The sequence below is a fragment of the Rhipicephalus microplus genome, chromosome X, assembly GCF_043290135.1.
Source record: "Rhipicephalus microplus isolate Deutch F79 chromosome X, USDA_Rmic, whole genome shotgun sequence".
In the NCBI taxonomy this organism is placed as follows: domain Eukaryota; kingdom Metazoa; phylum Arthropoda; class Arachnida; order Ixodida; family Ixodidae; genus Rhipicephalus; species Rhipicephalus microplus.
The window spans coordinates 383,659,126-383,685,797 of NC_134710.1; the positions used below are offsets into that span (position 1 = coordinate 383,659,126).

The window sequence follows — 26,672 nt, forward strand, 5'->3', positions numbered from 1 at the left end:
GGGGCCTCTGCGTTGGGACACTCGCACAGGAATATTTTTCAAGCTGTCGAAAAATTAATATGCAACTCAAATATATTTTTTAGCTTTATCAACGGCTAATAACTCTTCGCTGTGTTTTCCTACTCCGAATATCTTCCGTCATTGTTAGGTTACGCAAAATAGGGCAAGCTAAATATAATCCTTCATTAGTACGTAAAAAATGTGATCTATGTATAAAACTTAAAAAATGAATTTTAGCTCTTACAAAAATATAATCATAAATCCAGTGTTTATGATCCAGCCGACTCTTGGACGATCCCCATGAGCGGGTAGGTGCCAATATTTTACGGAGCATCATCATGAGTATTTATGAAGGAATCAAATCAAATTAAATCAAAACGAATGGCCAGCTTCGAGTCACGTGTGAGTGGACGTCGTGCGGTGTTGTTCTTTGCTGAGTACTGGGTAGTTTTAGCTTTTCAGCCTTTTTTTTGAGTGTCAAGTTGATTATCACTTTCTGAATTTACCCCAGTTTTTGGTGCTGATGGCAACGGATTCACCTAGTCAGACGTGATCCGCCTAGTCAGCGTGCCTGCCGTCTAATGAATTGCCACTAGCCTCATTTTTTCGAAGTGCTGTCAGCTGCATTGATGTTGCACTGGTACCTACAAATAGAATTCAGCTTCATCATTTTCATGAACTATCAGGCGGCCCAAGAGAAACTTAAAGCCTCATTGAACCATTTACAGATCATCACAGATGTGCACCTGTTTGAACGAGGACGTGCAGGTCACAAGACCACACCTATGTACAGGATCTGCTCAAATGTACCTCTTTGCCTTAAGCCAGCTGAGTGCTTTGATTCCGCCTCACCTTGCGTGTACTAAAGGCTTTGTGTGAGGCGTGGAGTCCAAATTAAGTTCAGCAGACACTATAGGCAGGCTCTCTGGAGCAGGCGTCATTATCATTTACCAATGTAATGACCCTGTCAACAATGAGAGGATCTGAACCAAAACTATCGTCACAACATTTTTAGGCACAACATGCCCGTCACAGATACAGTTATAAGTATTAAAATTTCTTGTAGAGCCACTCGCTTTTCGTTCGATTCAAGGCAAAAACTTCTGAAGATTCGGCCACAGTGCGGGACGACATAAATCTAACTTTCAGTGCCGTGCCGAGTGAGAGGGCCATTTTCAAACGAGTGTACTGCAGAAGCATTCTTTATTTTGAGGTAAGGAAAACAATTTTCAGCCCAAACCACAAGCATATAGCAGCAGCAAAAAAGTGTTGTCTCTGTGGAGGGAGTCTTTGCGCAGAGAGCACTGCTCGTTTTCAAGACGTTCAAATAATAAAAATTTCTAGCTGCCCTCGTTGTTCGCAATGCCAAACTACTGACATAGCTAGAAAAATGGCTTTTTAATAATCTGGCCTTAAAGCGCGCCACACTTCCCGTATAGATAAAAATATATCTTATACAAGTGAAACTGCTGCGGAAAAGCAGTGGCTAAGGCTATGGATAAACTCATATACAACCTACCTGACTGTCAGGAGCCAGCTATTTGAAATCAGTAGATGCAAGGAGTACAGACTGATACAGAACCTTCGGTATCAGCCATTAACAATAACACTACTCAACTACATATTGCAGTGTTATACGAACTGTCCACATCTGTAGACAAGGCTAAGCAATCAGTATCACAGATGCACTCGGTCCGTCATATGCTCCATCCGAGCACAAATGCTACAACAGGTATTAAAATCAATTTGTGAGCGTACAAACGCACTAGCGTAGTCCGTATAACCGCTGGTCATTAAGGGTAAGTGACTGAATTCACAGAGAAGGCTAGAGGATGAAAAGGAGACGGAAAGTTGGGTGGGCAGGTGAGATTAGGAAGGTTGTGGGTTTAGAGCGGCAACAGTAAGTACCAGGCCGAGTTGATTGGCGGAACATGGGAGGGGACTTTGTGTAGCAGTGAACTAGTCAGGCTGATGATGACGATGATGAAACGTACTGTATCACCTACCTCTACCGATTTAAAATCTAAAACAAAACAGAAATAATTACTGATTAAGCTTAATGATTCTAAGAAGGACGTGGCATGCGTCTCTATGATGCGCAAAACACCATCGGTCAGTTGCGAGTATTTCAGTGAAAATGCCAATGCATATTCTAAGCCTCAGTCAATTTACATTACCTTTGCAATCAGTTTATCCTTGACTTAGTGTTTCGCCTAGAAACTGTGCTTAAACTATATAAAACTTTTTATTTTCAGGTTTATGTTCTTTCCGATTGGATCGCCGAACACGTGACAGTGGTTTAACGATTCTTGTATCAAGTAAATTATATCCTACAGCAAGAATTTCTGTCAGAATATTCGACTCGGAATATAAAATTATAGCCTTAGGTCTGAGTTTCCCCGGATATCCTCTTTTTTTCTGTTATCAATTGTTGCTTCCCCTCTGGTGTGAAAAGTAAAAATTGTCTTGACGGCGTTTTGACAACCTCAAGAAAGGAAATTGTACTCTAAGAAGACCGTATTTCACATCATTTGCCTTGGGGGCTAAGGGCAGATCCTTGTCGTAGGCGACTGCGGGAATGGTACATTGAGCACAACCTCTGGTGTAGGGATAAATGGGCCGTAAAAACTGTCCGATGTTAGACACGCTTCATATTGGATTTAAAAGGGCCCTGAAACACTTTTCCAAGTAACCATGTAATGGAATCATGAAATGAGGCTATTGCCTCACGAGTTCGACGCCACAGATATTTTAAGAACCCGTCTACTACGCCCGGAGTTACAAAGATTTGTCACAACGTTGCAATTGCATTATTTCTCCTAGCCTTGACGAAAGCGCTGGAAGCTAAGCAGGGAAGGATGGCAAGGGCAAAGAAATTACATTACGCGCGCCACGTGACCTTGATCACTTTTTCAGTTTTTTCTTCGAATACACAGCTTTTTTAGTGTGACCGCTCATCACGCATGGACAAGTCACGGCCTCCTGCGGCGAACCCTGAACCATCCGAGCGAGATATGTTAAAATCAGCCAATGACATATAGAAGGCCTTCACGAGTGGTTTTCGAGCATCTTTCATAACTTTTTTGAGAGAAGAAAAAGCAATTTTTAGCCAATTTGATAATTTATTGTGAACTTCAGGCCACATGCTGCGCTTTATTGTTTGGCTCACGTGTTCGTGGGAGCCTTTACTACCGATCGGCAGCGTTTTCTGACCATGCTCAAAAAGTGTTGCGGGGTCCTTCAACGTTTCGCTCCAATGCAGTCAATGTTTTGTGCTGGGCTGTGGTTGACTCTGCAACTAACAGCAACCACTTTCCTGTAGCTTTCGAAATTAGTAGTCTAATATTGATTTCAAATCAACCAACGCGCATATATGTCAACCGTAGGACATTTCAAATCTATCTGCGTTGTGCCATTTCTGAAGTTCAAAATGCAAATGATAAGAAAATTGCATGAACAATTGGCTCAATACTAGATGGATCTAGGAAAAAATTTTGAATTGGTTATTCAATCAGGCAAATGATCCTCCTCTAGTTGGTGAAATGCTGAGTTTACGATTGATTATAGAATAAGAAGATCCGCTTGGATAAAGCTTCCCCATAATCAATGCCCAACCCATTTGAAAGGCTGAGTTTTTTTGCTGGTGTATTTAGGCGTACTATTAACTGCGCCAAAAGAGAATACGAGAGGAGGATTTAGGATTATTTTTCCAAATAAGAAAATAAGCATGCTCTCTTCGCTTATCTGGGGACAAGGAAAGTACTACCTACGCATTTAGCTTTAGAATTATGTGTCTTGACGCCGCAAGAAATGAACACTTCGCTAAAAGACACAGCACAGGCTTTATAACGTCGCTTCACTGCTAATATTTCGGCTATTTGTAGCATGTTGGTACATTCGCGTAAATTTCCAAACAGTTTTTATCTGAACTGAGTCAGAAAGTACTATGCTTACCCAGGACATCTCAAGGACCAGATGGAGTTGTGAATTCTATGTTCGAAGTTTTACTCCTCACTCGCCTTGTGTTCTACTGGAGATAGTGAATTCTCGGTTGAAGAACGCAGAGGTTCTACCAAAGTGTAAACTTGTTAAAATTATGTTGTTGCTCAGAAACCCACATGCAGCGTGCATGCCGGTTGGCATGTAATCAATAGCATTTACATGAAGTTTGGTGGGGTTGGTTGAGAGAGTGATCAATATGTGATTCGGTGAATTTGTCGATGAGGCGTTGATTTTAGGTTCCTTTCGAATGGAGTTCGGGGCTATTTGTTCAGTTTCGAATGCCCATGTTGGTTGGTTTGAAAAGTCGTGTTCAGCTGTGTTGACTGTATTGTTGATATAAGATGCTTTCGTCACTTTAGATATCACTGAGGCATATAGTGCCGTGAAGCACATCGTTTTGATGAGTTGATATTAGTGCCTTAATTTTCCTTCATGCAAGGTGGCGTTATTCCGAAGCTTCCTTCCGGACAGAAAATTTTATTGTTTTAAGGACAGGTGTCCATCATATTGTAACGGGTGCAAGAGAAGAAAAGTCAAAAACTAGTTTATTATGGGCGAACTTGTGCCCTGAAAATTATGTGCGAAAAGATGGAAGAGTCCGCTAGAGCGTTCCAAAACAAAAACTGTTCATCTGCCCACGCACCTTCTTCTTCTTCGCAGCTACAACCCACACTGACTCGTGCCTGTGAACAAGAGGCAGGAGCCGTGCGGCCCCAAGCAAGAGTGCGCACGAGACTGTGGACGCTGGTTCTTCATAATGTCGGATATTGTAAACAGTCTCTGTGGCATTAGTTCCCCTTCGAAATACGCATCGTCTCGATGCGCGATGGAGGGAGGCCTACAGAAAAAGGGAGCGCTTCATTCCCCCTCATAATAGGGCTTCATACGAACGACGTGTACGACTTCTGCGCTGTTTTGCCGCTTTGAACAGATGTGTCCATCGGCGATGACTTCGTAGTTTAGTTCACTAATTCTTCGGAGAACCTTATAGGGGCCAAAGTATCGACAAAGAAGCTTTTCTGATCGGCCGCGGCGTCGGAGTGGTGTCCATATCCACACTCGCTCACCTCGGTTGTACTGAACTTTTCTGCGGCGCAGGTTGTAGTGGCTTGCGTCCTTGTTTTGCTGTTGATGTATTCGGTGTCGTGCCAACTGGCGTGCTTCTTCAGCCCTTTGCAGAAAGTCGTCAAGTTCAGATGGCTCATACTTGTTGTCTACTGGCAACATGGCATCGAGTGTCGTAGTGACAATGCGACCGTAGACCAGCTGAAATGGTGTGACGCGGATGGTCTCCTGCACTGCCGTATTGTAGGCGAAAGTTGCGTATGGCAGGATTTCGTCCCACAATTTATGCTCAATGTCAACGTACATCGACAGTATGTCAGCGATGGTGCGGTTCAGGCGTTCTGTCAACCCGTTGGTTCGGGGATGATATGCAGTGGTCTTTCTATGGCTGGTGTTAGTCATTGCCATTAAGGACTGCATCAAATCAGCCGTGAACGCTGCTCCTCTATCGGTAATCACGACGAGAGGGGCTCCATGGCGAAGAACAATATTCTGAACAAAAAACTTCGCGACTTCCGTTGCCGTTCCTCAGCCGGTTTCAGCGTATCGTGTCAAATAGTGAGTCGCATTTATTATCCACCTTTTTCCTGATGCTGACATTGGAAATGGTCCGAGGAGGTCCATTCCAACTTGTTGAAATGGAGTCGCAGGTGGCTCTATAGGCTTAAGAAGGCCGGCCTTCTTGAGGGGTGGCGTTTTTCGCCTTTGACACTCGCGAAATGTCTTGGCGTAATGCTTCATGGACGCTAGAAACTTGGGTCAGTAGTATTTCTGATGAATTTTGGCGAAAGTTCGACTCGCGCCCAAGTGACCCGCAGACGGTTCATCATGACAGGCTTCTAAGACTTCATGCCTCATTGCTGATAGTACAACGAGTAAGAACTTTTCCTTGTTGTGTTCAAAATTCCTCTTGTAAAGTGCATTATCTCGCATGCAGAATGAGGATAACCCCCTCTTAAATACGCGAGGAACTTGTTCGTCGTGCCCTTCGAGATACTTTATTAATGGGAGCAGTTCCATGTCAGCCCGTTGATGTTCGGCGATTTCTGAGGTTTTTATCACAAAAAGGAGTGGGAAGTCCTCTTCTTCTGAAAGAGTCGAGTGGACTGGTGAACGTGATAAGCAGTCAGCATCATCATGCTTTCTGCCAGACCTATATACGACCGTAATGTTATACTCTTGGAGCCTGAGACTCCATCTCGCAAGCCGTCCCGATGGGTCTTTTAAGCTCGCCAGCCAACAAAGTGAGGGGTGGTTGCTGACGGCACGGAACGGCCTGCCATAGAGGTATGGCCTGAACTTGCTGATCGCCCATATGACTGCCAAGCACTCTTTTTTGGTTGCAGAGTAGTTTCTTTCCGCTTTTGAGAGGGTGCGGCTAGCATATGCTATCACTTTCTCTTCTCTATTTTGCCATTGCACCAGGACCGCACCTAGGCCAAGATTGCTGGCATCTGTATGAACTTCCGTATCTGCGGTTTTGTCAAAGTGCGCCAGAATAGGTGGGGCTTGCAAACGTTTCTTTAGTTCGTTGAATGCACTGTCTTGTTCTGTGCTCCAAATAAATGGCACGTCCTATTTTGTGAGTCTTGTTAGAGGTTCGGCAATTTTCGCGAAATTTTTCACAAAGCGCCTATAATAAGCACATAAACCCAAAAATCGGCGTACCTCCTTCTTGTCTTTTGGCTTGGGAAACAGCCCCATGGCCACAGTCTTCTTCGGGTCCGGGCCAACACCTTGAGCGCTGATTACATGACCGAGGAAACGAAGCTTCTCGAATACAAACTGGCATTTTTCCGGTTTAATCATCAAGCCGGCTGACTGGATAGCCTGATGTACCGAACGTAGTCACTCTACATGCTGTTCAAAGGTTGCTGAAAACACCACAACGTCGTCCAGGTAGACTAAGCACGACTGCCATTTGAGGCCTGAAAGGACGCTGTCCATCATGCGCTGGAATGTTGCAGGCGCACAACAGAGGCCGAATGGGAGTGCTTTAAACTCATATAGACCATCCGGGGTTACGAAAGCAGTCTTTTCACGGTCCCTTTCATTCACTTCAATTTGCCAATAATCGCTTTTTAAGCCCAATGAAGAGAAATACCTTGCGTGCCGTAGCCGATCCAACGTATCATCAATACGCGGCAAAGGGTAGACATCCCGCTTAATCACGCTGTTCAGCTTTCCGTAATCAACGCAGAATCTCAGCGTGTTGTCCTTTTTCCTCACAAGGACTACAGGCGACGCCCACGGACTGTTGGATGGCTGTATGACATCATCCTGCAGCATCTCTTTCACTTGGCTTTTTATGATCTCACGTTCCTTCGGTGATACTCTGTACGGATTTTGGTGTACCGGCCTTGTAGCTTCATCTGTTATTATTCGGTGTTTAGCAACCTGGGTTGGCCGTACTTTTGAAGAGGTAGAGAAACATCCGGTGAAGTCTCTTAGGAGGTCTTGAATGATTTTCTTCTCGGCTGTGGATAGATTTTGGCTGATTGCAACTCTTGCCACGACATCGGGCGCAGGTTCCGAAGTAGGTGGCCCTGACACCAGACCACATAAGTCCGTCACTGTTTGAAAACCGTTCAAGAAGGCGATACCAGTGTCCTTTGCAACGTGCTGAATTTCGTTTCCGAAATTCGTGAGCAATACATCGGCACATCCTCCACGTAATTGAATAATGCCACACAAAGCTACACAAATGCCTTTCTTGAGCAGTAGTTCGATGTTTGCATCCGCTATACCTTCAGAACTAACGAATGCTTCATTTCTTACACCGAATATTACGCTGCATTGTGGCGGCACGGTAACATCCCAATCTATAACACGTAATGCAGTATGTTCTGGCTCATTTGTGTCTATGGCCAGTTTGGTCGAGAAAGAGACACTAGAATTCTGCAGGGCGATTATAGCTCCATTTTCTAGCAGAAAATCCGTTCCGAGTATTAAATCTCTAGAGCATTCCGGAAGTACGACAAAGTCAGCAACGTAAGTAGCGCCTTGAATTCCGATTTGTGCGGTACATGTTCCAACAGCTGTGATGAGATGACCCCCAGCCGTGCGTATCTGGGGCCCACTCCAAGGCGTCAGGACTTTCTTTAAATCCTTTGCGGCAGCGTAACTGACAACCGAATAATCAGCACCTGTGTCAACTAAAACGGTAAATTCCCACCCGTGTACGGTAACGCGTAAGTCTGAAAAAATTTTGTCTTTACCTAACCTTGTTGTAATGTTCCGCTCGTCGTTGCTGCACTGGGACCTTGACGGAGGATCTTCAGTTGGTCGGACATCAGCGGCCTTGCCTCCATAGGTCGCTGGCTTCAGTTTTCCTGATGGGGACTGCTTGAACGACGGTGTGTTGAGGTTGAAGGTGGAGAAGGTGAACTAAATTGTCGAGGGCTTGGCAATCGATTGCGAGCAGGCACTGGTGATCTAGGCTGATGCTGGAAACCGGCAGTTGGTAACAGATGGCCGGACAAGTAATCTTCAATTTCAACGGGTCTTTCACCATTTTGGGGGCATGGCGCGTTTCGGGAAAACCCACAGAGACCAACTCGTCGATATGGGCACATTCTGTACAGGTGTCCAGCTTCGCCGCAGTGAAAACAGAGAGGCGTTCTGTCGGGTGTGCGTCACACGTCGCTTTTTTGTGGCCTCAAATTAGCTGGATAGTTTGAGCCACGCGAAGTCGGTCGGTAGCCACTGGCAGCTGCGAACGAAGCAGTATGCACGGCGGGCTGGCGTACGGCATCGGCGTAAATCGGTACGGGGCGTTCCTGCAATTGCTGTTCAAGTCGAACAGGTTGCACCTCGGGTTCGGCTTGAAGAATGGCGGGGCGAACTTTATCTCTGATCATGGTAGTCAGAGACGAAACTGGCGTTGCAACTTGTCGGGGCAGAAGCTTCTGGAGCTCTTCCTTCACAATGGATCGCTCCATTTCCCTCAATGCTTCGCTGCTGCTTCCCAGGTTTGCTGAGAGGACATCCGCAGGAACACTACACGTGTCATGATTGTAGTGACGGGAGCGCTGCTGCAATGCCGCTTTATGGAGGTGGCTTCGTTGCGGAATCCAGCAACTGTACGAGGTGGGTTGCGTACCAAACAGGCAAATAACTCCTGTTTGACACCTCGCATCAAGTGACACAGCTTTTTCTCTTCGTTCATGTTCGGGTCAGCGCGTTAGAAAAGGCGGGACATGTCCTCAATATACATGCCAACGCTTTCATTCGTGCGCTGGTTTCTGGACTGTAGAGCGTTTTCCGCCTTCTCCCGACGATCGGTGCTGGCATATGTAGTTACTATTTGTCATCGGAATTCTTCCCATGTCGGTATGAACGCTTCGTGGTTTTCATACCACGTCCTCGCTGCATCCTCCAATGCGAAGTACACGCGACGCAGTTTCCTGGCTTCATCCCAGCCGTTGGTTTTCGAAACCCGCTCGAAGTGTTCTAACCAATCCTCCACATCCTCGAACGTGTCGCCGTGGAAGGGCTCAGGCAAGCACGGTGGGGACAGAATAAGTTCCGATGATGTCACCTGGTAAGCCATCGTTCCGTTGTCTGTGGACGCTGCTTGTGTTGCATGAGCACTGGGGAGGGGTGCGAATTCAGGCGGCTCTCCTCGGAGGCGGCGGCTTGAACGCTGGTTGCACACTGGTCTTGGTACCTTGGACAACTGGCACGATGACAGCCTCTTTTTGCTTAATCCGAGCAAATGTGCCCTTCTGCTGCTGTGCCCCGTGCGCTGATAGGTGCCGAACCTAGGTTTTTACAAACACGGATCCGCACCGGCACCTTCGTCGCTGTGCGCGTCATGGGGTGGACGGGAAACGACCCATAGTTTATTTTTGATCTACAGGTCGTTTACTTCCGCGCGAAGAACTTTTTTTGGGGCACCTTTGCGTGGTCTTCGAACGAATTTCTCGGTACCAAGTGGTTTGTATTTTGAAGCCTCTTTTTCTAGGTTCTTCAGTGCGGAGGTTCGCGCGGCTGTCGGAGATTGTTATTATTAGGACAAACTGATTGACTAACTGGTCAGCGTTTTTTTCCTAATGTGTGTACAACATTTCATACGTATTAATGCGTGGGAGGGTGTGTTGATTTGTTTTTTTAAATTTTTATTTACAGAAAAAAGACAGTGAGCTTTCTTTTTCCCCCTCTGTTCTTTCCCGTGTCATTGTGAGGACGTGCCATAGGTGCAATATATTGAATACCTTGGAGTAATTTTTCATACATCACTAAGCTGACGACCTCGCATCGAGTATGTCAACGGAAAGGGTCCGCGGATTATTGCATGTTGCGTAAAGGCTGAGTGGCTGCCGCATGGGTGTCAGAGGGGACACACTGATGATGGTGTGTCACACGTGGGTTCATCCTATTTCGGAACTCGGTTGTGTACATTTCCCTAGGCCTCTAACCTGCAGAATGTGGCCTTTCGTTTGCAAAGAGGGGCATTTTGCGTGTTCCTTGGCCTGCCTATTGCTGTTGTGTAGTGCCAAGGGTGGGGTTCCTTCTCTTTCCGATAGGCTTCACCTTTTGACTGTTTGGACATTCTTGGGAATTTACAGTCAACATTGCGACAGAAACACCTTTATTTCGCTCTGGAATTGTTTTTTGGTGCTGGATGACGGCGATTTCACACCCTAATTATTGTATTTGTGCAGGATTTGCTGGATTTTCTAAGCGTGCGTACTTGTGATGTCGTTCCTACTCTAGTACTTTGTACTTTGTTGAGGTTTAGTTTGATGATGTTTTTTCTAATGATGCAGACTGGCTTCCCCATTATGTTTTGAATGGTTTATTTTAGGATTGCTTGTGCGGCGTTGTAACGAATATTTGCTGCGGATGCATCGCAGCGTCACTAGGGGTCGGGCGTTGGTGTTCATGGGCCAAATTCGGATTTCTCTTGTTCCCGTTGAATGGCCGATTTCCTGCCCGTTTTGTGGCTTAAGTGCTGGCATTCATTCTCGCCTTGCGCGGGTTAGACAAGGCAGTTGCATCGGCTGTTATAGAAGCAGATTTTCTGTTTCACTGTGGGTACTTACTGCTGGCGCTTAATCCAACGTAGTGGTGACGTTCCGTGCACTTGTGCCATCACATTTAGGAGGATTCCGATTGGTTTGGGTGCTTGGAGATTGCGGGTGGTTTCTCAATGAAATGGCTGATTTATTGGCGAAGGCCTCAATTCGTGCACCCGTTTCACGTGCTTTCCTTCATCTACTTGTGTGGCTGCTGCTTGATTTCATAGGAGTGTCATTGGGGACACATTTGGAAACCAAGAAATGGCGAGCTCCACCCAGTAGTAGTAATATTAAACGACTTCATTATTTGTAAACGACTTTATTAGAGCTTCACCGAGTATCCTTATTCATTGTGTCTCTGGCGGGGAGTGCTTGGTCGGGCTCATGGGCTGGAGGTGTCTGTCACGGGGCTGCGATTAAAGGTGCCGAATCTGGGTTTTTACAAAGACGAATCTGCTCCCGCACCTTCATCGCTGTGCGCGTTTTGTTGTAGAGTAGAGACGGTGGATCCCTTACTTTTTATCTGCAGGTCATTTACTTCAACGCGAAAGAGTTTTGAAGGCACCTTTGCGTGGTGCTTGAACAAATTTGTTGGTGCCTGCTGGTTTTTTTTGGAACCTCTGTTTCTGGGATTCCAGTGCGGGGCTTTGCGTGGCAGTCAGAGATTTTATTAATGGGACAAATCAGCTGACTAACTAATCAGCGTTTTTGTCCGGATGTGGCTACACCATTTTATACCTCTAAACGCGTGGTGGGCGCATTGCTTTGTTTTATTCTTTTTTAATAAAGCAAAAATACACTGAGCTTTCTTTTCTTCCTCTGTTTGACCAATACATACAATGCATCGAGCACAGTAGTTTTCTGTGTAATCTATGGTTTTTTATGGTGTTATCATCACTGTTCTGGAATTCGATACTAATTTATAAAACCACTCCATTCTTCGTCAGGTCCCTCACAGTGGCTGTGCACAACAGCTATTACGCGAAGAAGCAAAAGTACAAGAGAGCGCGTGGCGGCGAAGAAAAAGAAAGCAACAGCCAGTGTTAGCCAATCCCCCACAGTTGGTATGAGCCACAAAAGAAAATCAATAGGACAAAAACAAGCTGGAAAGAACGGGTTCGGTTGTGTCCTGCCGGTTCCGGTAGTGGCAATCTTCAGTGTTATGGTCAAGTAGTTACTTTGATTAGATTTACCTGCCATTTCATAACTGTTGTGAGTGTATTGTGAAGTGTAGTTTCACTTTATGTCGATCTGTTTTTAGGGCTAAATCGCTTCCCTCTAGTTGGCCTCTATTTTATTCTCAAGGTCTACCCTTGGAATTGTTTCTTCGCGATGGAACTCGTAGCGTCCCTGTCATGTTGGCACCCACCATATGTGTGTTGATCCGTGTAAATAATCCCAAGGCTATCCAAAAAGCACTCCGTACAATCACTCCCCATTCCCCACTAATAACCGAGGTTCGCCACTTTGGACGTGGGGGCTCCTCTGCTGCTCACCAGACAAGGCTTGTACTCAAGATTTATCGAAGTGTACTTCTTTTTCCTCATAGCCGGTGAGCGGTTTTATTACACCTCATATAGCTTGCTGCAAAGGTGTGGTTCAAGGAGTAGACGTAAGCCTACGTCCAGCAGAAGTGTTGAAGATTTTTTCCCCTACAGAAGTAATTTCTGTGTACTACAGTCATCATCATCATCATCATCAGCCTGACCACGTCCACTGCAGGACAAAGGCCTCTCCCATGTTCCGCCAGTTAACCCGGTCCTGTGCTTGCTGCTGCCAGTTTATACCCGCGAACTTCTTAATCTAATCTGCCCACCTAACCTTCTGTCTCCCCCTAACCCGCTTGCCTTCTCTGGGAACCCAGTCAGTTACCCTTAAAGACCAGCGGTTATCCTGTCTATGCGCTACATGCCTGGCCCATGTCCATTTCATTTTCTTGATTTCAGCTATGATATCCTTTACCCCTGTTTGTTCCCTAATCCACTGTGCTCTCTTCTTGTCCCTTAAGGTTACACCTACCATTTTTTTCCATTGCTCGCTGCGTCGTCCTCAATTTAAGCTGAACCCTCTTTGTAAGTCTCCAGGTTTCTGCTCCGTAGCTAAGTACTGGCAAGATACAGCTGTTATATACCTTCCTCTTGAGGGATAGTGGCAATCTACCAGTCATAATTTGAGAGTGCTTGCCAAATGGGCTCCACCCCATTCTTATTCTTCTAGTTACTTCAATCTCATGGTTTGGCGCCGCGGTTATTACCTGCCCTAAGTAGACATAGTCTTTCACAACTTGAAGTGCACTATTACCTACGTCGAAGCGCTGCTCTTTTTCGAGGTTGTTGTACATTACTTTCGTTTTCTGCAGATTAATTGTAAGACCCACCTTTCTGCTCTCCTTGTCTAACTCCGTAATCATGAGTTGCAATTCGTCCACTGAGTTACTCAGCAATTCAATGTCATCAGCAAAGCGCAGGTTACTAAGGTACTCTCTATTAACTGTTATCCCTAACTGTTCCCATTCTAGGCTTCTGAAAACCTCCAGTAAGCACGCGGTAAATAGCATTGGAGATATTGTGTCCCCCTGCCTTACACCCTTCTTGATTGGTATTCTGTTGCTTTCTTTATGAAGCACTATGGTAACAGTTGATCCCCTGTAGATTTCTTTAAGGATGTTTATATATACTTCATCGACACCCTGATTCCGCAGTGTCTGCATGACGGCTGATATTTCTACTGAATCAAACGCTTTCTCGTAATCTATGAAGGCTATGTATAGTGGTTGGTTATATTCTGAGCATTTCTTTATTACCTGATTGATAGTATGAATGTGGTCGATTGTTGAGTAGCCTGTTCGAAATCCTGCTTGTCCCTTTGGTTGATTGAATTCTAATGTTTTCTTTACTCTGTTAGCAATTACCTTTGTAGATAGCTTGATTGATATGTGGGGTTTAACGTCCCAAACCCACTATATGATTATGAGAGACGCCGTAGTGGAGGGCTCCGGAAATTTAGACCACCTGGGGTTCTTTAACGTGCACCCAAATCTGAGCACACGGGCCTACAACATTTCCGCCTCCATCGGAAATGCAGCCGCCGCAGCCGGGATTCGAACCCGCGCCCTGCGGGTCAGCAGCCGAGTACCTTAGCCACTAGACCACCGCGGCGGGGCTTGTAGATAGCTTGTATACTACAGAGAGCAAGTTGATCGGCCTGTAGTTCTTCAAGTTCTTGTCATCTCCTTTCTTATGTATTAAGATGATGTTAGCGTTCTTCGAAGACTCTGGTACTCTTCATGTCAGGAGACACCTCGTAAACAGGGTGGCTAATTTTTTTAACACAATCTCTCCTCCATCTTTCAGCAGATCTGATGTTACCTGATCCTCACCAGCAGCTTTGCCTCTTTGCATGCTCTCCAAAGCTTTTCTGTCTTCTGCTATTATTACTGGTGGGGTGTCATCAGTACCAGACACTTAAACAATCAGAATCTCCCACTTGAGACTATAATTGCAACAATTGTTCGGACGACTCGCTCTTAGGAGATCAAGGCTTGACCACTTATCTATAGAGCCAAACCTCTAGTTCCCCGTAAGTTACAATACACTAAATGCCGACGGTATGGACACAGCGTTAATGGTTGTCCTTTAGATACTCGAGCTCGCATATGTGGGGCCGACTATAGTACTGTAAATGACAGTCAGACAATAATCATACTGTTTATGTGAAGCAAATTACTTTGCTGATGATCCTAACTACTTTTCAAGTCCAAAAGAGCTTCAGGCGACCAAATATATTGAAATATGACGATGCTCTTGTAAAGAAGCTCTGGCAGATGTTCAAAGCAGGAATGATGTTTATGCCAGCATAACATAGTTTGTGAACCTCTTGCTATAAACGCATCACTTTCCCAGTTCATTACAGGTCTGGTAGAAAAACGGTAGAAAACTACTATTCAATCTCTCCAAATAACCGACTATAATTATGGCTTTAGAATTGTCTGGTGTACCTAGAAGTAAATTAGCACTTCCAAGCTATTATTTTTTCAATCGATAACCTGCCGAATATCAGACAGATGCCTCTATCGATAATGAAGCAATGCCTTCCCAGTTTTGAACATCTGAGCAAAAATGTATGCTGGATTCAGACTCAATAGGTGATCGGGATGTAGATCTGGATGCTCACCTTCCCGGACGGACCATTTCGTCTATCAGCAAGCTTTATGGCTCTCCTCATAAAAAAACAAGAAAATGTGTGAAGGAATCTGAAATTAGGGCTGACTTTTTGAAAGAGAGTATTTTAGATCAAGCAGTTTCCCCTGCTTGATTAACATCATCACAGCATGCCTTTAGGTTCTTCAGTCGAACTGCCATTCAGTCCTCTCTGCTGCTACAGATTTATTATACCGCACTTCTAAGAAATCTCCTAACGTAGTAATACTACAGGAAATTTGGCTGTAAGCTGATCAAGATTTCTATTACAATATCTATCAATTTTTTCCTCTGGATAGAAACTCACGTGATGGAGGATGAAATTTTTAATCTCATCAAAAGTTCGTGCTTGAGCAAAATAGCTTACAAAACAATATCACCTGATTTTAGGTGTAGGTAATAAGAATAAATGTTTGTTGCTGCGTGCCTATATCGATAGGTATTAACTACTTTCCAGCTGTGATACATGATAGATAGGCCTTGATGTGATTCTGAACTTTTGCAGAAACAATTGACTATTTGCAAAAGGCTGTAGATCCCATAACGTGCCGTGGAGTTCTTGCTAGACTATCCGGCAAAACGGTTATGGAACTGGACGAACAAGAATTACTTTGTTTGTTTTATTTGAAAACTTTCCACATTTCTTCGAGGCGATTCGAGGTTTGTCTTTATTTTGGATATTCTAGCTTCTACATTCCTATCTCGTCTTGGACCGTTTTTGATACCATTATAAGTAGGGATCACTGTTCACTTGTATTTGAAGTTCTGTATTCCATATAGTTACGTTAGACTGCCAGGCATAAATATTTGTAGACATTTAAAAATAACTTCCAGTCAACTTTTTTTCTTCACCACTAGGGACCGAAATTATCGAAACTTTAGAGCTATGAGCCTTTGCTCAGCTTTAAAACACACAGTTGAAAAATTGCAGTTTATGTATCTCACAAAAGGAAACTATATGCCTGCTGGAATGTGGATTGTACAGGAGATTATAGATGAAAAATGCTGCATGGAAAAAACTCCTTAGCAACCAAAGTCTTGCTAATTGGAGAAATTATCTGTGCAATAAAACTACGTTCAAATGAACAACATTCATAGGAAACGACGATTATGAAAAAAAGTCATGGTTTTGTGAACAACAGTGATGATGTAAAAGCTTTACTTATATTTCTATTTAATTGTAAAGTTGTCAACACACATAAACATTGTCCAAAGTATTCTTTCCCGGAAATAATTCAAACCCGTATTGCTATAATTGCATTGGAATATCAGAAAGCATTCACACCACAACCGCAATAAAGTTGGTAAAACCTTCACACAGAAACAGTTTTGTTTCTGAAAACATGAAAGAGCCTGCACACGTCGTTTATTGTCTGCCAAACACAGCTCCAGGACAGATGGCGCTGCTTCAAGGATATTAAAACTACTAATGGACATTTCTCCAGAACATCTTCACGTTGTAAACCACTCACAAATAGGCGGGTGCCTGATAATTAGAGACAAGAAAAAATCATTCCGCTTCTTAAAGAAACGGGGACTACGAATGCAGGTAGACAACATTTGACCAAACACGTTATTGTCACATATAAATAAATGGTAGAAAAAATACTGCACACAAGAACTATGAATATCATATAATGCAATACTCTGTTCACGCAAAATCTGATTAAAACCAGGTTGCTCAATATGGCTTTCGCATGTCGATTTTTAGACTCTTATTACGCTTGCTCAGCACAGACGTAAATAGGCGTCTTTAGTAGCCCTTGATTTAGCTAAGGCTTATAATATTGTAGAACATGTTATTCTCATGAATGCCCTAAAATATTTCAATTTACTGCAGTATATTACAAATTGAAAGTATTATTTTTAAAGATATCAAGTTTATTGCTCCCAACGAGGTGTTTCTGCGTTTAAGTATAGGCAAACGAGAAGTGTTTCTCGGGGATCGGTTTTCTCACCAGTTTTATTTACCATTTTGTGACCCTCGATAGAGCGGCAGCACGATGAGGTACAAGTATAAGTATATGCAGATGGCATCGCGTTTATCGCGCCTGACTGTGATATACATTTACTATATTCAACTTTACAGTCATATTAAGGAACATTGGAAACCTAGTTTTATAATATTCGTATCATCAAAAACGTTACCAGTGCTTCCGTGATAGTTTTTTCTTTGACGGGTCAGTTGATATTATTATTCAACACAATCAAGAAAGGGATGCTAAATTTGACTTTGATAATTATCTGGCTGTACTTTATGAGAATAAACCGAGCCTGCATAATCACAATAAACATGATAAAATTAAGGCTGCGCGAGCTGTTTGGATGAGAAGTAGACTTGGCCGGCTCCGTTCCGGTCTAAGCAGAGAAAACCTGATCATGATTCATCGCATGCATGTTCGCCCAATTCTTGAATTTGGTTGTGTACTATTCTCTAGTGGCCCAGCATACAAATAATAATCCCCTCGATACTTTTAAAGAGGAAAGCTTTTCACAGTTGTTCAGTTGTGCCAAAATTTACATCTAGCAACGTTTTATACTAAGAAGCTCGGATGCTTACTGTTTCAACCATATTCTGTATGTTAACAGGTAAAACCTATTTAAAATTTTATAAATCCACATTATGAAAGCAGCAGTTCGTATTCTCATGTTTTTCAATGAGTATTGGTCCAGTGTATATAAACCTCAAGAACTGTTTGTTCAAACTGCACTAGGTGCATGAAAGTTCATTATATTCGTGATTGTTCTACCAGACAAACCTATCAGCAATGTTCAAATAGAACCCGATCATGTCTTTTCAACGAATGCTGAACATTTGCCTTCTAAGTATTTGATAGACTTGTCAGAAAAACACCTGCATAAATAAGAAATTATTATTGTGATTGCAACGGAGGCAGCTATGAGTGAGCACAAAGTAGGTGTGGGTATTTTTTCGCACTCAATGTCCTGGTCATATTTATTACGCCTCCTAGATTATACACCCATATTTGAAGTGAAATCAACGGATAAGATTCTAGCTCTTCAAATTCTTTCTGCAACACATTTGACAGCTGTGATATTGACTGATTCATTATCCGTTTTTTCGTCGCTATAATCATCGTTGAAATCTGCTATGCTAAATACATTTAAACCTTTGATTCAAGCAAACATTCGCTTAGTTTGGGTTACATGAGCGCCAGATCACCGTGGTATATTTATAAATAAGATGGCTGACCCACTGACGTGAGCATTTCTTGATGGTCCGATTGTGGCAATCATGGCTCTTACAGCTTATGTTACAAGCGTCAGGTTCGAAAAATTTTCTCTTTTTGGGACTCATAAGCTAGGACTACTATAGTGAATTCAAAGTTACCTAACTTGCACTTCGCATGGAACTACAAATAGTGTCCCGCGCGTAAATGGGCAGTTTGCGTAGCTAAATTACGATATCGTATACCACCGTTTAACTTCTCCTTACGCAGGCGGGATCTGGTGCCGTCACCTTTGTGCTCTAGCTTTAACGAAAAATTTTTGCTATAGCATGATGCCGTTTTAGAACTTAAATAAAAAACACTTATGGAAATTTTATTCAATAAACTAGAAGTTTCTGTCAGTACTTTAAATATTCTGTCTAATGGTGCTGCTTTATTTGACTTTGGAGACAGGAAAGTTCGGGGGAGGGGCCTCTGAAAATTCATGTGTGACAGAAGGATAGTGCGTTTCTGAGTCATTGATTAACTCTCTTTCCAAACCAAGCTTACATTTGGCATTTTCATTAATACAGCACATTATTTTTTTCCTTCTAAAACAAAATGTAATATGCATAATTAAAACATTTAAAAATTAATACATTTTTATTATTACATTACTTTGTGTCAATATTTTCATCTTAGTTCAAAAATAAACAGTCATTTTTTCTTTTACCCTCCATAGACGTTAGTTTCCCTTTCACATTAACCGCTAGCTTCTTGGCCGATGCCCTTAGGTGGATAAGAGCCAGAACAGAACTGCAAGCAATTAAACAGTGGCCACGCAATCACACGGCGTTCGAGAGGCCGTCAATGTCGGCGAGGGCTATGCGGTAAAACCGCTGGGCCGCCTCCTGACGGGCCACGCTCCTATAAGCAGCCTGGTGCGCCGGTCGTCCGACTTCTGCACAGTATACTTGACCTGTTCTTGGAATGGCTGGCGCCTATTTGACAGAATGTCTGCTACGCCACCATTCGCCGGGCTGTTCATCATCCACACCGCGACGTGTCGACATTTTGTAAGCTGCAGCAGAAGCCGAGCCGCGCTTTCCGGTCATCTACTCAGTTGGTCTACTGCCAGCCTGGTGTGCTACGGACGGTTGCGTGAACGAGAGGGAATCATTATAAGGTATTGCATGTTTCTCTAGTTTTTTTTTGTTCGGAGTCTAACCCGGTTAGAAGTGCATTATTTTCATACAGCGTTCAAGTTTAAGAATATTATGTGGGGTACCAGCCTCAACGTGTTTGGCTCCTTCCTTCGCCGCACACGAATTAAAGCAACGATCCTTTAATCCTTCAATACACAAGGGAATGGAATGCTTAATAGGAAAATCAGAAAGGTTCTTTAAAAGAAGATGCAACGCATGTAGCGTGTGCCTTCAAGAATGGCAATAAATTATGCTTTACTATCGCAAAACTCGCCAAGAGTAGTTTCAAAAATTCAACTGTGCGGCCGTGTTACAATTACTTTCATGTTTGTTTGGTGTTCAATCAGCATTTTACGAAAAAAGCTAGTTTTTTTTTCACATCGCGTCCTCAAAAAGTATCAAATAAGGAATCGCTATGACTTCTCGTGGCACCTCTATAAAAAAAAAAAGAAACCTGAACTAAGCTTTTTAATCCAATTTTTTAAAATGTGCTGTGTTTTCTGCGTTCAGGATACCCTTACATTTATGTGCGAACAGCTGTTTTATTCAATACAACATCCGCACTGACGAAGAAAAAGGAAAGACGTGAAGATAGCGCAGGTAACTCCTCAACGTCACAGGAATTCTCAGAACATGAAAATATAGCCACATGACTTTACGTGGGTGCAGCCTTCGCGCCACCGGTTGAGCTACCAAATATTTGTGTCTTAAGCGCAAGAAAAAAAGTACCAGAGAAAGTTTAGCACTGGATGATCTCAGAGGTTGTGGGAGAAATGCTCCTCAGCTGTGGGCAAAATACATCTGCCACTTCGGAAATGCAATTTGTCAACTTGAGAAGGTATTAGGAATTACTTCAGTGATACATGAACTTCTTAATTCATTTATTTATATTATATCAGGGGCAAATAGAAAGCAAGTGAAAGTCAGTCAGCTGAACAAATATACTTAGCTGAAAACGGCAATTTTTTACGCAACAGCAATGGTAGAGTCTGTTCACAATCCATCCGTCCTTTTATTCTAGGAGCATCTGCCTCTATGTAATAAAAGCTTATCGGCTACAAGTAACGTACCATGAACTCCTATGTAAAAAAGTTGATTTCCCAGTCCGTGCGCGATGATGTACAATCTCTGCCTTACCGCTAAACACGATCTTGCTGAACACGGCACGCACGGTGTCTAGGAGTTCAGGAAAAAAAATTTCTACGTGCGGTTTCGGTGAATCCGCATGTCCACAAAATGCATAAAACTTGATAAAGACAACCGGTTAACTCGTTTTCACCTATATTTTCTCTTCGCAGACCATAATCAATAAGCAACACGGATGTATTCGTCAAGGAACACGTTTAAATGAAAGAGCTGCCATTGAAACTGGGTTAAATTTTTATTTGCAAAAAAAAAGAAACAGAATTGCAAACAAGAAAAAAAATAGAAAATTACCATCAGGTTAGCGATACCTTCAAAAATAAAAAGAAAATATTATTGGACAAATGAGATAGACATTAAAAAGCCTTAACAAGCGGGATCACTTAAACCAATACAGAGCGTGTACCCTTTCGGCAGCCAAGCGAATGGGTAGCTGTTTCTATAGCCATTTCGACTTTTCACGGAAAATAAGCGGGGTAATAGTTAAGTCAGGCTTTATTTCAGTTTGACAATAGAGTTTTGAAGTTACCTAAGCGATCTGAGATTATTTTGAGATGTCGTGCGAGGGATGCTGTTGTTTGTCTTCTTGTAGGGGCAGTTCTCGATGAAACTATGCGGAATGATGTATCACCACTATGCGGCAAAAGACGCCAAACAAAACACAATGTGACGAATGATGCCACATTTTGCATTCAACAAAACTTTCCATTTTGAGTCATGTAATCTGCTAAGGCCTTGAATTTGGCTCACTTGAAGCTGTAAGGCTTGTGTACCCATCCGTACGTCAAATTTCGGACGCGTGAGAGGGGTTTTACCATACGCTGCTGCCAAATTCATCATTCATGCATTAATAGCTTGTGAAATAGCTTATTCATCCAGCGTGCATCTTGTTCGCGTTTATTTGGCGCTGTTTTTTAAGTAATCAGTTGCGGCTCTCCGAGATACCAAAGAAACGTAGAAACAAGGGCATCGCTACACTTGACAAACTAGTACAGAGCCGCATCCGTAGCCTGCATTTTCTGAAAAAAGATACTATTTACACGCCGAACTACAGTTAAAAAAGCGCCTGCAAGGCTGCTCCAAGAATCGTGTGTTCGCTCGAACAAATCATAGAATACGTGTCGCCATCCAGGTTGTGCACACGCAGTGTACATATGCGTACCACTGAAGATGGCTTGCCCCGACGTCACTGAAACAGCTAAATTCGCACACTAACATGGTGGGAGGCGAAGCCCGTGATGTCACGTTAGTGTTATCAGAACGTCGCGTGCTGGTCGCTTCGTTATTCCAGCACAGAGGCCCAAAACATTTCGGAGATGACACCATTACTTTGAAACAGGTTAACCACCATGTGATTATACTGCCTCGACGCCATCTAAGCCACCTTGTCACAGTCAGGTTGTGCGTCCCTGAGATGATGCCCAAGTTATCAGTAATTAGGCGAACGACTTACCTGGCCCATCCAAACAGAGGCATGACAGCCCAGAACAAGCCGTAGAACCAAACCATCCCCAAAAGCTGGACGTATCTCTTGTACGTAGGTTTCCCACCTGCATATCAGGCAAGAGCCGGCTCTAATTGAGATCAACAATTTCTGCAATAATGCGAAACACAAAACGACCTATGGCTTTGTTTTTTTTTGTCACGGAAATTAAATTAATCACTATCTTTGGGAGCGATAATGTATTTTGAGCATCTCAACATCAAAAACTCTTGATAGGTAGATAGTTTTATCCTGGTGTTTTAGCTTCATATGATAAAGGTTGTCAACTGATGATCGATATGTGGTTCTCAACGTTTCAAAACAACCATATGATTATGAGACACGCCACAGTCGAGGGCTCCGAAAATTTCGACCACCTGTGTTTGTTTAAAGTGCTCCCAAATGTGGGCACACATGCCTACAGCATTTGACTTCACCGAAATTGCAGCCGCCGCAGCCGGTTTTCGATCGCGCGATCTGACGGTCAGCAGCTGAGTACCTTAGCCACTAAAGCACTGCGGCGGGGCAAAGTTTATCAAGTCAATTCTGCCTTTCTAGACTTTCAGAAAACGTTTGACACCGTTCCACATGCTCTTTTACTACATAAATTATCTTTTTTTTTAGGTCTGCTTGCATCTGTTCTTGGTTTGTTGAGGTATTATTTAACTTCTGGAAAACAGTCCGTTAGAGAAAATAGTTCGTCTTTTCTATACATCAGCGTAACTTCTGGGGCACCATGGGGTTCGGTGTTGGGTTCTCTACTTTTTCTGGTCTATAAGAATGATTTGTGAGAGACGCTAACGTAAAACGTGAGGCTGAAAACAGATGACTGTTAATAATAAATACATACACCATATGGACGATATTTTTGTTTTACAATATGATTTTAATACCGTGATAAGGTAGTGAGAGAAATGGAAGATGTGTTGGAATGTAAAAAAAATGTTGTTTCCGCAGCTTTACCACTAAACAGAAACCTTTTCACTCGTCCTACAGCTTGTCAGGAGCACAACTTGAGCGTGTTGAACATTTTAAATGCCTTGGTGTATACTTGTATGCCAATTTATTTTGGAATAAGCTTATAGGACACGTAACTGGCAAAGCTAATGGTGTGTTAAACTTCATTAAACGCCATTTCAAGTCTGCCCCTAAACGTTAAAAAGAAGCTTTGTGTGTTACAAATATTTGACCTATCCTCGAATATGCCTCTACAGAGGGGGATCCTCATGGTCAAACTCTAATCTATATACTTGAATGCATACAAAACCGTGCTGCCGCTTTGTCGCTTTGTCAGTGACCATTACAATTTTAACTGCAGTGTTACACGCAATGAGAGTAACTTAGCATGAAAACTTCTTGAGCAGAGAAGAAAATTCTTACAAATGAACATTTCCAGTGGATATTTTGTAATGAAATTCGCCTTAAAAGGAGTTAATGCATGAAGAGCCTACGCTACACGCTACGTGTCACATAAAAATGATCCCTCGAGGTCAGACAAGATGCTAGTGTCTTTGCAATTCTTTCTTTCTTTTTATTATTCGCGAATGGAATAAGTTTGATGGGTGGGTTGTTGATCTTCCAGCTGATGCTTTTCCTTCGCCAGTACAAGACGTGTGCTTTTTGTGAACGCGTGGGCCTTGCTGCGCAAAAGTATGTTATTTTAGATTGCTCAAATGTGCGTTTTTTTTACTGTACTACTGTTTTTTTATCCTCACCACCCTACAATAATGCGCACTTGGGCGGTGTAGGTCGCACTAATGAATGCACTCGCAAATAAATAAAATGATTGATTGATTGATTTGTGGGGTTTAACGTCCCAAAACCACCATATGATTATGAGAGACGCCGTAGTGGAGGGCTCCGGAAATTTTGACCACCTGGGGTTCTTTAACGTGCACCCAAATCTGAGCACACGGGCCTCGACATTTCCGCCTCCATCGGAAATGCAGCCGCCGCAGCCGGGATTTGAACCCGCGACCTGCGGGTCAGCAGCCGAGTACCTTAGCCACTAGACCACCGCGGCGCAAATAAATAAAATAGATAGATAGATAGATGGAGAGATTCTTGCTTTATATGCAGGATTTACGAACCTAAAACGAACATATGAATATGAGATGATTGATTGATTGATTAATATGTGATGTTTAATGTTCGAAAACCACAATATGATTACAATAGACGCTGTAGTGGAGGGCTCCGAAAATTTCGACCACCTCGGATTCTTTAATGTGCGCCGAAATCTGAGCACACGGGCCTACAGCATTTTCGCCTCCATCGAAAATGCAGCCACCACATCCGGGATTCGATCTCACGACCTGCAGGTCAGCAGGCGAGTACCTTAGCCATTATACCCATCACGGTGGGGCATAGATAGAAAGATAGATAGATAGATAGATAGATAGATAGATAGATAGATAGATAGCAGCCCCATTGAAAATCTTGGGTTGGTTGATGTAATACTGGATATGGTGGAAATGATAGTGGATATGGCGGAAAATGATGGCTGAAGACGGTGAGAATGGAAAAAAATGGTGGCAGACGTTGGTCGTGGTGGCGAGCAAATGGTGGTGTCAGTGGAATATGCCGGCTGATGATGGCGAAAGTGGAAAAAGTAGTGGCAGATGGTGGTGGTGGTGGTGAGCCAATAGTGTGACAGTGGGAAATGCTGGCTGATGGTGGTAATTCAGAACGTGTTTGGTGGTTATCGCTTGGTTAACAAGTTAGATGACGGTGGCATGATGGAAGCTTGGTGGATGATGGTGGCATGATGAAAAAGCAGATGGCAGAACGGGAAGTCACTCAATTATTCGCAGCGTTTCACTCTGAAATGCGCAGAGAAATATGTTTACGGTCGAAAGAAACTACCACCGCTCATTACACTTTCTAGCACGTTTTTGTTGTCCGGTGGTGTCAACGACGCTTCAATTTTCGTGGAGCGTAGAATGTGGCCGTGAATGTTTACATTTTGTGCATATATACATCAGTTTGACATGCGCGATGTGGTGCTTTGTTGCGATGCTCAGAAAACTAGGGGTGTCGCTATGAACAGCGACAGTAAATGTGTTACATAGCAGCGCAGTTGTCGAAAAATAAGTGAGCTATTGTTCGCGTTGACCCTTTTCATCGGTAGACCAGAATATAGCGGTCTCCTGATGCCGGCACGCTAGAAGCGCAACTCTGGCAATTCTTGCAGACCCAATTACTTTAGCCATACTTTTAAGTTGACAAAGTGCGTGTGACGCTAAAACGCATAAACTTCTACCTTCTACATACGTCAAGACGAGTTCCAGTGAGTTTGACTTTCACCCTTCAGTTCTAACACCATGATTTCCACCAAAGGCCTACCGACTCAGCACTTCTGTCTTCCTGAATACACGATTTTCACGAGTAAGAACCACAATACAACACAGCCGTGGTACCATTTAACCTAAATGAAGCATTTTTTATAGTGTACAGTGTCCGCGTAAGAGGAGACAAACATCGATGCGACAGGGTGCCAGCGCTTCCTGCAAACGTACGCCTCCCGTCACCGACAGCCGCCGGTCACACTTGCCGGCACTTCTTTTATGCGAGAACAAAGACTTGCATATTCGTATGCTTACTGAACCAATATGGTAGCGTAATGTTTCCTGCGCACTGCGTTCGTTTTGGCCAAGCCGTTATATAGTTGTTAGAGCTACAGCAGTGCGCTGGCACGACTGCGCTGTACGTTGCGCGAAAAACAGCGCATTAATCAATCACTTGTGTGAGCGTATCTGTCAAATGTGCCTAGAGGTATCACAAAACCTTAGCAGATGTCGCCCTTTCGTATGAGTGAGAAACGGATAATAAACTTGACAGTAACTGCTGGTAAGCTGTACCTGCTCATCAGTCCACTTGGTTTTTTTTCTTGCGGTTGTGAATTGTAAGAAAAACATGGCGCTGTTGCCATTATCGCAGTTGAAATTGTTCTAGGCAGCAGTTGTTTGTGTTTAATAAACGTGCCAGTCTGAGTAGCAGGTGCATACCCGTCTATCTGGAGTAACCAACCAATAAAACTGAAGTTGAACGATCAGTTCGTAAGCTCAATGGCGATTTAACAACGACAAAGAAGGAAAAGAAGCCTTGTGAAACGGCTGTGTTCGAAAATGCTCTCTGCTGGGAACAGCGTATCGGCCACAAGCCGAGGATCATCGACCCCGTTTCTTGAAGAAGACGCAAGCTACAAGGTCGTCCTGTCACGTCTACCAACCAGTACTGACGTTTTGAACTGTGTTTTCCTCCATGCGGACTTGGGTGGTAGACCGTACCAAGTGCCAAATTCCCATGACGCTCTGCTTGAAACACTGACTACTGCCGACGTGGTAGGTGTAGGACAGTATCAAATAAGCCAGGTATGAATG

At 43.5% G+C, this 26,672-nt stretch overlaps 1 protein-coding gene across 1 annotated transcript in view; it reads right to left on the reverse strand.

Moving 5' to 3' along the window:
* The window catches only part of LOC119161930 (visual pigment-like receptor peropsin), a 321,513-nt gene that overhangs the window by 249,339 nt on the left and 45,502 nt on the right, over nucleotides 1–26,672 (reverse strand). The window contains exon 3 of the mRNA XM_075880059.1: nucleotides 22,261–22,357. Within this exon, the coding sequence (XP_075736174.1) occupies nucleotides 22,261–22,357 (97 nt within the window). The remainder of the gene's footprint in view (nucleotides 1–22,260; nucleotides 22,358–26,672) is intronic.